Raw genomic sequence first — 13263 nt, forward strand, 5'->3', positions numbered from 1 at the left:
GCTCTACTTTACTCGGTTTCGGCACTTTTTTAGAGCGCAATTCGCTTGGTTATTGGGCAGGTTTATAATCCCACGTTTGGAATAAAATCCTTAGCATCTATTTTAAGACCTCTAATAGACGTTTGATATGATTCTATCGTTGATGCGCTTCATAGTCAATATCGCCAGATTAACTTTCCGCTTCGAAGCAGACTACTGACGAACACACATTAATTGAGATACGGTGCTAAAACTGTAATGTATCTTCGGGCTAACCAATGATGGTTGACCATATTCGTTGTATTAAAATATCAAAACTAATTTGATATGTTATAGAAACTCAAGGGTCCAAGGGACACCCGGAATCAATCATCTACGATGTGGGTCCCCATTAAGATCGTTTACTATACAGTATACCTTGAATTTAAGTAGAAAATTTATGATTCTTCACAGTCATATTAATATGAGACAGAAATTTGGTAATTCTAGAGGATACGTTAATGGAAGTTAAAAATAAAGAACGTTATTATATACTTCAACTAAATGACTAACAGATCCCAATGGTTCACACCTGGGATGAGTTAAACTAGTCACAAGAGATTATATGTCTGTCTGGGTTACATTTGTTTTCAAATATAAATAATGTTAAATGGGAAATTATTATGTCAAAACACAAATTTCATACGAACATTAAAAAAAGTTTTTACCAATTTAAAACTCTCGATATGATTGTTTTATTTTAATAATTCATATAATATTTGTACTACAAAATTTTAGTTATTGATTTAGTTTGACGGGGAAAATAAATATTTAAATAAATGATTATATTATTTATTGATTATTGCAAAATATCAATATTATTAGTGAGTGGTTCGTTTCGGTCCCAATGGTAAAATTATGAACCATATAAAATATATGTTGCACTGAAAATAAAAAAAAAATAAAAGAAAAACATCGCTGTAATTCAATATTTCTTTTCTATTGCATATACAGGGTGAGTTTTATGTATGGAACGCCTCAATTATCTTGGAAACGGCATAAATTTGTGTGTACAAGTTTCTTGTGATACGGCCGGTATTTTGATGGTATTTGCATTGTTGTAATAATGAACTTTCTTATTTTAAATGGACCATCCTGTATATATTTTTCATCTAATGTTCCCTAGAACCAAATGCCATAATTTCGGAGTTATATCCATATTTGCGTTATCTCCGCGGAAGTTAAGATAATACATTTAGGTGGCTATGACTGCTACAATAACAAATTTGTTGAAGTTCATTGAAAGTCACAATGTAACGTTTAATCTTTAATAATTTATATCCTAACCGAAATCCCATAACTGGTTCAGTAAAAGATTTATCCAAATCAGTGCGCAGTAAAACTGCATTAACTAAAAACAAATATTTAGATGTTTGTATCCTGTAAGAGGACGATTCACACTTGAGTACTAGACAAATATCCAGGAACTTGTTATTTTCGCAAACATCAATAATGAAAATTTTACGTGAGTGAGTTTGTAGACCTAATGATGAAAACATATTACAATCAAAACGATCCAAATTTTAAAAGTAATGCTATGTTTTGCGATTAGGCCACTTTTTGTATTAATTAAAACGTAAATCGGCATAATGGCAATAACTAAAGAATTAGTTTCCCAGAAGATGGACTGGAAGACGTGGTTTTATCGAATGGCCCCCGCGATCACCCGACATGGATCCTTTAGACTATTTCCTGTAGGGTCACTTAAAAAACATCGTTTATAAAACAAAACCTACCAATAATCAGGAATTGAAAATTAGGATTACCACAGTGATAAAAAGAGTTGAGCAGTCAGGAATTTTGCAAAATGTATAGCAAGTTTTGAAAATCCCATGGCTTGTGGTATCGAAGTAAATGGACAATATTTTGAGCATCTGCTGTAATCCCTTTTACTGTATCTTTTCTAAAATTCGTAATTTTTCTACTTCAGAAATGTGGATCTACTTCTAACATAACACAAACTTTTAAATATTTGTCGTCAGTTGTTGTAGGTTTTCTGTGGATAAATTTGAATAAATAGTTTACTGCGCTATTTATTAAGCAAAACTATACATAAATAAAGTGGTTTCAATAATCTGACTACTGTACTCAACGAATGTTAAATTACTATGAACCCAGTATCCGTGTACAAGCCGTCTTAAATACTAAATCCTACTGTAAACAAAAGTTATAACTAATTATAGAAATGGATATTATGGTAATTAGAGTCAAGTAAGTAATTTGATACGTTAATGGAACTTCAAGTGTCTAAGGAACTCTTGGAATCACTTAACTATGCGGTTGGTTCCCATTAGGAATGTTCAGCCTTTAGTAATAAATCTTAACGTATACAATAATAACTAGAAATATGTTGTTCTTCACAGTTACATTAAAATAAGACAGAAATTAGGTGATTTGAGACGATACTTTAATGGAGGGTGAAATAAGGGACACTTTGTATCACTTTACTATATGATTAACAGATCCTAATGGTTCCCATCAGGAGTGGCAGTTCTTAAGCTGGTTTCACGATTATTTCTAAAATTAATTCACGATTTATGTCTCTCTTTAGCATAAGATTAATTCTTAAAAGAATTAATACATCATAAGTTCTATTAATTTTTTTGTTATTTTTTTACTGTGTTGTTAGTAAAATCAACACATATTATACTTTCAACCACATTTCGTAATTCGAGTTGTATCGATTATAATTTGGATGGGTTCCAGAGAATATAATTGACTGCAAAATTCTATAGTTATTATAAAACGTACCTAAACTTCGCCCTATTCCGCTGTTTAATTTAAATAGATAGTTAGGAAATGAATGTTTCATTTTAAGCCACATTATTTTACATAGAAAGTTGATTAAAACTGTGTAATGGATTATGGAACTGATTTAAACCAAGAAATAGTAGAACCACAAGATTACATCAACATTCACCCTTTACTAAGTATTATCTATTATCTTTCGGTTCGTTATTCTTTCATAATTATTCCGAATTTGAGCAGATTATTAAGGTGAACAACCTGCAATGGAACAAAACTCTCTTCTTCAACAATTGTGGTTGTGTTTCGACATCAAAATGTGTCAGAATGTTAGTATAATATTGACTTGTGATATAAAATATCTTATTTTGATATTATTTATATTTATTTGTTATCATTACATCGCTTCATGCGACTCTTCTATTGTTCAAAAGTCTATCAGTTCCTTCATGACGCGCATCGCTTTTTCTTTCACAGTGTACAGGAGATTCCTGATTAAGTTATTTTTTTAGTTCATTTGTAATGGCAAATAAAACACTAAACTTTCTTCTTATTCACGTTTACTACATCATCAAACTATAAACAAATAAGTAGTAGACTGTATTTACTATTTAACTAAATTGTACTTTGAAACTAAAACATTTATCCACTCTTGCTAATTAACATAAACCAAAATACATAATATATAAATATAATATATAAGATAGTAGCGCGCTAATAATCACACGCATACACGCTACCAAGGCCAAAAAGCAAGTGTTACATTTCTTTTTCTATTTATCTTTCGGCCCAGCGCTAGCCGACGGACGACAGCAAAAAAAAGGTCTAAAAATAGAAATCACAATACAGCTTGTTGCCATGGTAACAAAATTCAGTATATGCGGCGAACAGATTAATAACAAGAAAGATATATACATATATACGAGGTGCGTTCACAACACACAGCTTAAACAGACTCAATTCTTGTTCCTTTCAATACAGATTCGTTTCGTTATATGTTATTACCTTCCCTAATAAGCTTGAATCATTTTCAACCGCATTCAAATTGTCAATACGAATATTTTCGCGAACTTCTTGTTGTTCAAATGTGAGGATTTGTGTTATCAGTTTTGCACACTTGTTAAAATTTTTATTCATTGTCTATTCTTATAGATTCAGATCGAGAAAAATTACTTACTTTTTCGATATTTTCATCCGTTTTTGACGTGGAAGGGCGACACGAACGTGAATCATATTCAACATCTTCTAAGCCATTAGTCCAGTCGTTATAGGGGTTGACTTCGGAAAATCAACATACCCAGTATATCACCACGTAGAAATTTGTATCTTGGCAACCCAAAACTATCCTCAAAATTCACATATAATTGGATGGTCGCAAGTTTTAAAACCAAATGTCACAAAAATCAATTTTTTTACATTTTTTGCAAATATCTCGTTTTCTATGGGTTTTACGCTAATGGTATTTTTCATCAATATTGTAGTGAATTCTATTCTCTACAACTTTTATATTCAACATTTTTTCATATCTTGAACTGTTTTCGAGATAGAGGGCATAGAGCGCGGGGTAAGAGAATAATCTGGGGTCAATTGGTAGTCCCGATCCATAACTCGAAATATTAAGGTTATAATTTATTGTTAATTATATAATTATCATTTTTTATTTCGTTTTAGATTAAATTCAATCTTTCTTTCTGATAATTCTAAAATTTATCAATTCAATAACAATCATAATCTTCCGGTAATTGAAAAATTACTAAGGAACATACTTAATTACATTGTAATTATATTCTAATTTACACCAATAGCACTCGAAGTAGAAAATAATTAATAACATCGGGGAATCGGACCCCTATTATATGCACTAAGTCAACAAAGTCGAATAAACCTGAACAGTTATCAAACGAGTGGAGCAGCTCAATCGTGTTTATTATCAAATTTAAACTTGTTTAGGGCATGATCTAGAACCCCAGGAATGGGGTCGGACAATGCGTAACGAATTCCTGAAACCTATCATGACTATTTTACCACCTGGTGCAGATGAATTACTCGTACAAAATTCTGTAACTGCAAAAGTAGCTGTGGCTCAAGATGTGGATGCAGGAAAGCGGGGCTCTAGTACTCTTTAGCTCACGACCAATGTATTAGACAAGCTTGTTTCAATGTACCATATCAGACTGATATTAATGATAATAGAAACTAGACCTAGAAATCATAAATGGCTTGGAGATAAACGTCGTTGAAGACGGTAATTAAGAGAAACTTCAAATTCTGCAGCAGAGGGACGATGACGACGATGATGAAGAAGAAGAAGAAGAAAAAGAAGAAGAGAGTTGAAATTAGAATTTGTTCTCGATATTTATTAATTTTGACAATAATAAATCTATAAAATGACAAATTATTAAATAAATTGACACTTAAATAAACAAAGATAACAAAGAAGAAATGAACTCTATCTAAAAGTTAATGAAAAATGATAATTATCCATTTAGTAATAAACTATAACTTTGATATTACGAGTTTTTGATCGAGACTTCCAGTTGACCTCAGATAATTCTCTGATCGCGCTCTTCACGTCCTCTATCTCGGAAACAGTTTAAGGTATACAAAAATGTTAAATATATAAGTTATAGAGAATTGAATTCTCTGCAATATTAAAATGAAACACCATTAGCGTAAAATCCATAGAAATCGAGATATTTGCAAAAAATGTAAAAAAATCCATTTTTGTGACCTTTCACCCCTGACTTTAAAACTTGCAATCATCCAATTATATGTGAATTTTTAAAATAGTTAAGATGTCAAGATACAAGTTTTTACGTGGTATGTCGATTTTCCGAGATATTCACCTAATTTGGCCTAAGATGACTGGACTACATCTTAAAAACGCTTAAACCTTTCAAAAACACGTGGACGCGGTAAACATTCATTACCATATCCTTATTTCAATAAATTATAAGGTTTAGTTTCATGCGAAATCCGTTGGTCTATTTTTACGACCAAAACAAAGAAACAACCTCTATACAATCGAAGGCTGCGGATACAATGGTTTGTCTATAGTTAACTTTTAGCGCATGCCTACTTTTTCTGCAGCAACGCTAGTCTCGTTACTTAATAGCCACAACTCGTATTGTGAAAGTTACGCGGAAAGTGGACGAACTTGGTAGTATCTAAATCCTACCACTTCCAACACAGGAAAAACGAAAATTCTTGGGAAAAAAAATTTTTTTTCTACGTAATTTCCTTTTAGCTTACAATAGTCATTATCATCACCTTTATATTGTTGTAAAATCTTTGACCACCGAGCTATTCTTTCAAGTCTGGCGAATAGATTGCATGAGGTAGCAACTCAAACTTTAATCCATTAATTTTTTCAATTGCAGAGTGAGCTGGTGCATTGTCCACCCAAATACGGCCATTTTTGCTTGATTTATTTACTCAAACGCTGCAATTAGTTCGCATAAGACTCGCCGTTGATGGTTTTTCCCTTTCTCAAGAAGAAGCCAATGAAAATTATCTCACGCGCATCCTAAAAAACCGACTCCTGCAAATGGAACGGTTATTTCCTTCTTTGGAGCCGGTTGTCCCTTTTTGATCCATTTTTTGAATGTTTTTTTATTTCTAGTGCGTAGTGGCTGTATTTCTGTAACATGGCCAACCCTCGATGGAAACATCTTCACGACACTGTTTTGGTTCTATTGTGAGCAAACGCGCAACCCATCTTGTGCACAGCTTTCTCGTGTCCAAATTTCCAGATAATATGCGATGTATCGCACTTTTTGAAATGCCTACTGTGTCGCACTTTCAGTAGATCATCCAGTATCACTTTGTGGATTTTCTCCAACATTTCTGGAGAATCGAGAACCATTCCATGGGATGTAGCATTCTAGAGCAATTTACACGTTTTCCTGGATAAATTGTCCTGATTTTAGATCTCCTTCAATAAAAAAATTACGAAAAACAGGTATTTTGATAAAGACTGAAATATGTCAATTTTTTTGCATAAGTCTTTAAAGTAATGTATTTGTTAGATTTATATAAACTTTCGTCGATATCGATATTTCTGATTGATATTGCAAAAATTGTAATCCAATGACCGGTTTCGATGTTATTGTATCTCATCAGTATCTCTCTAGTAAATGATCTATTCAAAACTGTTGTCAGCGACGTTATTTGGTACAATTAAAGCAAACTCTCGATATACCTGTTTTTCTTCATGAAATTATCATGTCTCTTGTTATTTGTTCTTATTTTTATCAATGCTAATTTCCTGTTATGCTTAGTAAGCATACACTATACAAAATAGAGAATAATATACGAATATTTTGATGATAATTGCTAGTTCAAGTAATTGCTTACAACAACAATTCTTTCCTGTCTAATTCACTTGAATATAGATATTTTATTCTATTGATAATATGCTAATTAATTTCATGTTTAGTTTTCTAAACTTAAGAGTTTATTGACCGTAAATGACATTGAAATTAATTTAAATAACTTCGTTGTATAAACGTTTTTCGTGTCTTTTCATGGTAACAACGAAAAATAAATTTTATTGTAAAACAAACGTCTGGTTCGTAAGGGTTAGTTCAAGGTCAAGATATTACTGTTGACTTTAAATGGGAAATCAATATTCATTTCTGATAAGGTAACTGTTTTCTAAAAGAAAAAGAGCAATTTCTTTTGCTATTTTAAGGTCGAAATTCAAATGTGATGCATACGAAAGATAATTAATAACAATTCATAACAATTGTGTAAATAAAAAATGACTAAACTATATCCCGCGACAAATTCTACAAGTGTGTACTAGCCTTTAGACCACAACACTAAAATTAATTGATAATTAAAATATTTATGCAGTAAAAACAACACTGCAAAACGCAAACTAGATCTTTTATTTAATAAGAACATGTTTACTGAGTAGTGAAATTCTATACTTTCTTCCTACGATTGGCCGTCGTTGTAGGTCAGATCTGGTGAATACGGTGGTTGGTCAACCAATTCGTGAAGTATAGTCATTGTGATCATCGAAATGTAAAAGCAAAGCATAAGCAAATATATTTCCCATGTTGATAAGTGTTGACATCTTCAGTTTAAGGTTGGAAGCACTCGTATTTTATTATAAAGACCAAACGCATCAAATTATTTTATCCTTTCGAAGGTTTTTTATAACTTTTTGTCACCATTTCCACTGATATAGACCCCGAATCCGGTCCTCTTCTAATTTGCTCTCGAATGCAAAGTTTGGCGGATGTGACGACTATTTGTAATTATTTTATTTTGTTTCTGTTCATCCTTTTGTGACCGTTCTAGGAAGGAATTAATGTTTATTTATGGCAAACTACAGATCTCCACGAATCTATTAAACTTATTCTATTCTTTCGAAGGCTTTTTATTATATTTGCTATCATTTTCACTGATATAGACCGTGAAGCCGGTCTAGCTCTAGTATGTGCTCGAAACCAAAGTTTGGCGGTTACGACGACTATTTGTAATTATTTTATTTTGTTACTAGAGATTTCCAAGAATCGAATCGAATCATTTGATTCTTTCGAAGGCTTACTCTTTGCTACCATTGTTGAAAATTGGAAAAATAATCTGCTGAAATGTATTGCTCTTTCATTTCACTTAGTATAATTTTTTTGATCCAGGAGGTAAACTCTGATATAACATCATAAATAATTTCTTTCTAATTGTAAAGTACGGATTAATAAAAAACGAATTTAGTAACAGTTGGTGTAGAACATTTTCTATTGGTCTAAGGCCAAAAAAACTTATTTTCAATATACAAAATTGAAATATTTGAATTCCAGGTGCTACCAGGGCTTTACGTTGGAAATTATAGAGATTCTAAGGACGCTGCGCAACTTGCAAAGTATAACATTACACATATTTTAGCTATCCATGATACAGCAAGAAGGATACATTCGGTAAGTAAATTAACATATATCAAAGTATGTAATTTTGTTATCGTCAATTCGACCATTTGTGAATCAATTGACACAAGTTAGATTTTGACCGTATTGTTACGAACTCGTACACTGATATAGACCGTGAAGCCGGTCCTGTTCTGATATGTTATCTGAAGCTAAAGTTTGGCTATTTGATTATATGTATATATTTTTTGTTTCTGTTCACCTGTGACCGTTTTTGAAGGTACAATTCCTACGAAGGGCTTTTTCTTTATTTGAGGCAAACTAAAGATTATAAATTGTTATGATACTATATGAAACGAAGCTCTAGCAGCCGTAGGAGTAAACAATTAGCATTGCGAATATAACGGGACAATTACATGTTAATACAAAATCTTTCTCAACAATGGACCTCCATATCATTAGGTCCTTTGGCTTAGCGCATCATCATGTAATTCCCACAGTGACATTGTCCAACCACCTCATTTTTGACCTACCTCTTCTTATCTTAATGTGAACTTTGAGATTCAGAACTGTTCAACCAAGTCAAATATTTTCGATACAAAATCCTGAGAATAAGATAGATCAATGTACAAAGTCACATGCGGAAAACAGACGGTTTTGTACTGCACAAGAAGCCATTTCAGTTACTCACTATGGAGCATTGGGCCTTGCAACGTATATGGTATATAGTTTCTTAGAGATGTGATGTCGGTCGACATGGAGTTGTTTCTAACAATAACCAAATCTTCAGATGGGTGAAAAACTTCAGATCGACTGGAAACATACTGTATAAGAAGTGTAAGGACACCAGAAAATGTTGAACGAATAAGAGAAGCACGCAGTAAGAAGCCCAGGATGTTACGTATCCCCGAAACACAAACATTGTCCAACAAGTGATTTTTATGTACGCGAAGACACGTTTTAATGGTAAGAAATTCTTTGTACAAATTTGCAACATCTGAAAATCCAAGTTTTTATTCGCGACGTATTGTTTTGAGGGAAGAAAACAACGAAATTATCGGCAAACGAAAACCTTATATAAGGAAAGTTTAATCGAACAGGTGACGGTTTTCCCATATTGTAAACCCAAAAGCCCCAATATAAAATGTAACATCTGTTCAAGGGTAAACATAATTCCGATATTTCCTGTTTCAGGATAAACACTATCTTTGCGTGATGGCGTCCGATTCACCAGATCAAAATTTAACTCAATATTTCTCTCTATGTAACGATTTCATTCACGCGGCCCGAATTCGAGATGGAAATGTCCTCATACATTGGTAAGCATCAAATTATTTCAATACAACAGGGCATTGTTCTCGATGGAACAAGGGTAAATGTATTAATAATGAATAACATAGTTACACGTATGAAATAACAAGGGAATTTCGAGCTACAATGTCTTTATACACTATCCTTCAAAGTATAAAATTTAATATGCGTTATATTTTCATAAATACCTCAATGATGATATATTTGATGAGATTATTAATAGTATTAATGAAAAAACAACTACTTCCTGGCTACATACCGCGACGTACATTGAATTACGTTACGTAATCGCGATTAGTTTCTTTGTATAGACACACATGTTTTATAATTGGTAATTACAAGTGGAAACGCGTAAGGATTTTTTACGTTTTTTGAAATGTATCTAATACAATATTCGTCGAGGCATATAGACATGAACTATTTATTTTTTCCTGAAATGATCTTGGGTTTATTTGATTTAATAACGAACATATAAAGGCTCATGCGTTTCGATACCCAAATTATAGTCTTCAAAAACTGAAGGAAGACTACGTTCAGAATATAATGGATATCCCAAAATTAACGCAAGATTTCAAATAGAAAACAAATTTTTGTTTTTTGATTGTAATTTTTCATTAAATCATTAAGTCCATAGGGTGAGGTTACTTTTTGGAACACATTAGACAAAAGACCTCCACTCGTTTGTCGAAATTTTCCATGACCATTCTGCACAAATGCTGAAGAACCGCAGAAAAAACGATCTGAAGGGCCAATTCTGATCACCGAAACGAGAGAGTACACGACCTGGAAATGTGTCATGCATCAATTGAAGTGTTTCATGGTTTGTACCGATCATTCTGTGGTTGGAACCACTTCAATATCATCCAATTTCGGCAACTGTATCATGTAGCAATATCCAGCACCTGTAACAGTCACTGCTTGATCAGCCTCATTTTGAAAGAAGTCTGGTCCAATTATACCTCTAGCCCAAAATACACACCAAACAGTGAAACGTTGTGGATGAATTTCTTTTTCGACAATCACATGTGAGTTTTCAGAACCCCAAAAGCGACAAAACCCATAAAGGTCAAAGAATGAATTTGCTCGCAAAATCAACATCCATTCGTACTCGATAATCCATTCAACAAACGCTCTTCGTTGTGTATGGTCATTAGGCTTCAGTTGTTGTGTTGATTGAATTTTATAAGCACGGATACGAAGATTTTTATTCAGAGCTTCTCGAAATTTGAAATTCTTGTCGACGACGCCGAATTGAGAATCCTGGATTGTCACAGATATCACTAACATTGCGAGAATGATACGTATGATGTCAAAAGATTCACTATGCGTCTATGAAGCGATTCAAGCAACTATTAATGATGAATTTCAATTTTACATTATCTTTATGTGAATTAAATTGTTACTCATTTGAAATCGGGCAAAGATCTGTCAAAAGCTTCAAACTTTTAAGTTGTGAGAATTACATTAAAAGGTAAAAACCGAGACACAAAGGTCTTTGTGGAGGGTAAACTAAGAAGAAATAAGTTAAATAAAATAGAAAAGAGTGTCTCTGGTATAATAATATCATAGGTGCTGTTCCTTAACAACTAGTGGAAAAAATTCAGGGTATTCCGGGGCTTGACGGTCTAAGAGATATGTAGATTTGTAGATCGTTGTACATATCAAAGAAACCGTTTGCTATAAAGGGACATTCTGAAAAAAATTATCATAAATTTTAATTATTTATTGAAAATACTTACAGGAGGTATTAAAACACATAAAACATTTCTAATTTAATTGCATACTGTCCAACGGCGTCTTAGGTACATAAATAAAACTACCATAGTCTATGGAGGATATTTCTTTGAACATGGAAGAGTATTCCAAGACGCTTGTAGCGTCACAATGGAAGTTTATTCTATCGATCATTTCGTTCCTTCTGTTTACTGGTGTTGCATATACCAAGCTTTTAACATATTCCTAAATTAGCGATTAGTTCCAAATACATCGACAGTATAATCCTTGTAGTTTGTGTTTTTTGTTTATTGTAAACTTTTATCAAAAATAATCGAAAAAACATTAGGCTTAGTATAAACTCATGTATTACCTCTCCCGTATTCCTGAATGTTTTTGACATTTCGTTTCTGATTCTTTTACCATCATTATATTTTTATATATTCCGTTGTTCTATCCACTTCTCTGTTTTATAGGATCTTACATTATATCATTCCTGTATATATTATTTAAAGCATTCTCAAAGTCTATGACGCAAAGGTGGATCTCTCCTCCTGATTCTCTTATTCTCTCACAAATTGGCCTTCTTAATGACTATATTTGTTGAGAATTGATTAAATTGACAGCTGACCCGACCTATCCCAACCTTGACCCTATCCTTACCTCACCCTATTTTGTTTTATATAGAGTCAAAGTTGGTAACCATGTTCATGTTAATTTTTAATTTAGTTAAGCTGGCAGACAGCGAAAAAGCGAAATGAAATGGCGACAGGCAAACGTGCTCCAATTTATAATCTCAAGAATTGTTAAGTATTGAGCAACAATCCGACGATTGTTTAGCAAGAGTTTTGTTAATCACAACAAGTATTGTCAATCGATTCAAAAGGTATTTTTTTTAAACTCTGTTCAATAAACTGAACATTTTGTCAACTTTAGACTTCATCATTTCTCAATAAAGAACCCAAACCCACTGAAAACAACAATATTTGTATAGAAAAAATCGCGATTCATTGAAACTGATAAGAGGGCTGCTACTAAGTTTTGAGATATGACAACACTGATGTTAATATGTCAAATTTGAAATTACCATCATAAAGTTTGTCATCATCTATCACTTCGATTTTTGGTAACACAGCACCATCTCGAGCCACCACAGGATGATTTCCGTGAAGGTCGTCCAAAATCGACTGTTGTGCCAGAAAACAGCGTTGCTGTGCATAAACTGATATTGCAAGATCGCCATGTGACGTACCGTGAGATTGAGGCATACTTGAGTATTAGTTCCACTCAAATACATTCAATATTGTATGAAATATGGCTGTCAAAAAGTTCGCGTTGGATACTGGATAATTTCACAATCGCTCAAAAAAAACTCGTGTCGATTGGTGCAAAATAATGCTGAAAAAATTCAATCGCGGTGCTTTAAAAGACGTCTATAAGACAATCGACTACATGGTTCTTTCCATATTAGCCAAATCCAACAAAAGTTTTTCGAGTACGAAGCACATCGCATTTTTTGCAGAATAACTTGGAGATGTCGTCACCGTTCCATCAGAACAACGTAGTACGGTTAATTCTGAATGGTACACCAGCATTTGTTTAC

General features: G+C 32.9%; 1 protein-coding gene across 1 annotated transcript in view; it reads left to right on the top strand.

Annotated features, from left to right (window-relative positions):
* LOC130445416 (dual specificity protein phosphatase 22) overlaps nucleotides 1-13263 on the top strand; it is a 29645-nt gene that overhangs the window by 3583 nt on the left and 12799 nt on the right. Inside the window, exons 2-3 of the mRNA XM_056781018.1 lie at nucleotides 8574-8690; nucleotides 9831-9955. Of these exons, the coding sequence (XP_056636996.1) occupies nucleotides 8574-8690; nucleotides 9831-9955 (242 nt within the window). The remainder of the gene's footprint in view (nucleotides 1-8573; nucleotides 8691-9830; nucleotides 9956-13263) is intronic.

This window comes from Diorhabda sublineata, chromosome 6 (genome assembly GCF_026230105.1).
Source record: "Diorhabda sublineata isolate icDioSubl1.1 chromosome 6, icDioSubl1.1, whole genome shotgun sequence".
Classification (NCBI taxonomy): Eukaryota; Metazoa; Arthropoda; class Insecta; order Coleoptera; family Chrysomelidae; genus Diorhabda; species Diorhabda sublineata.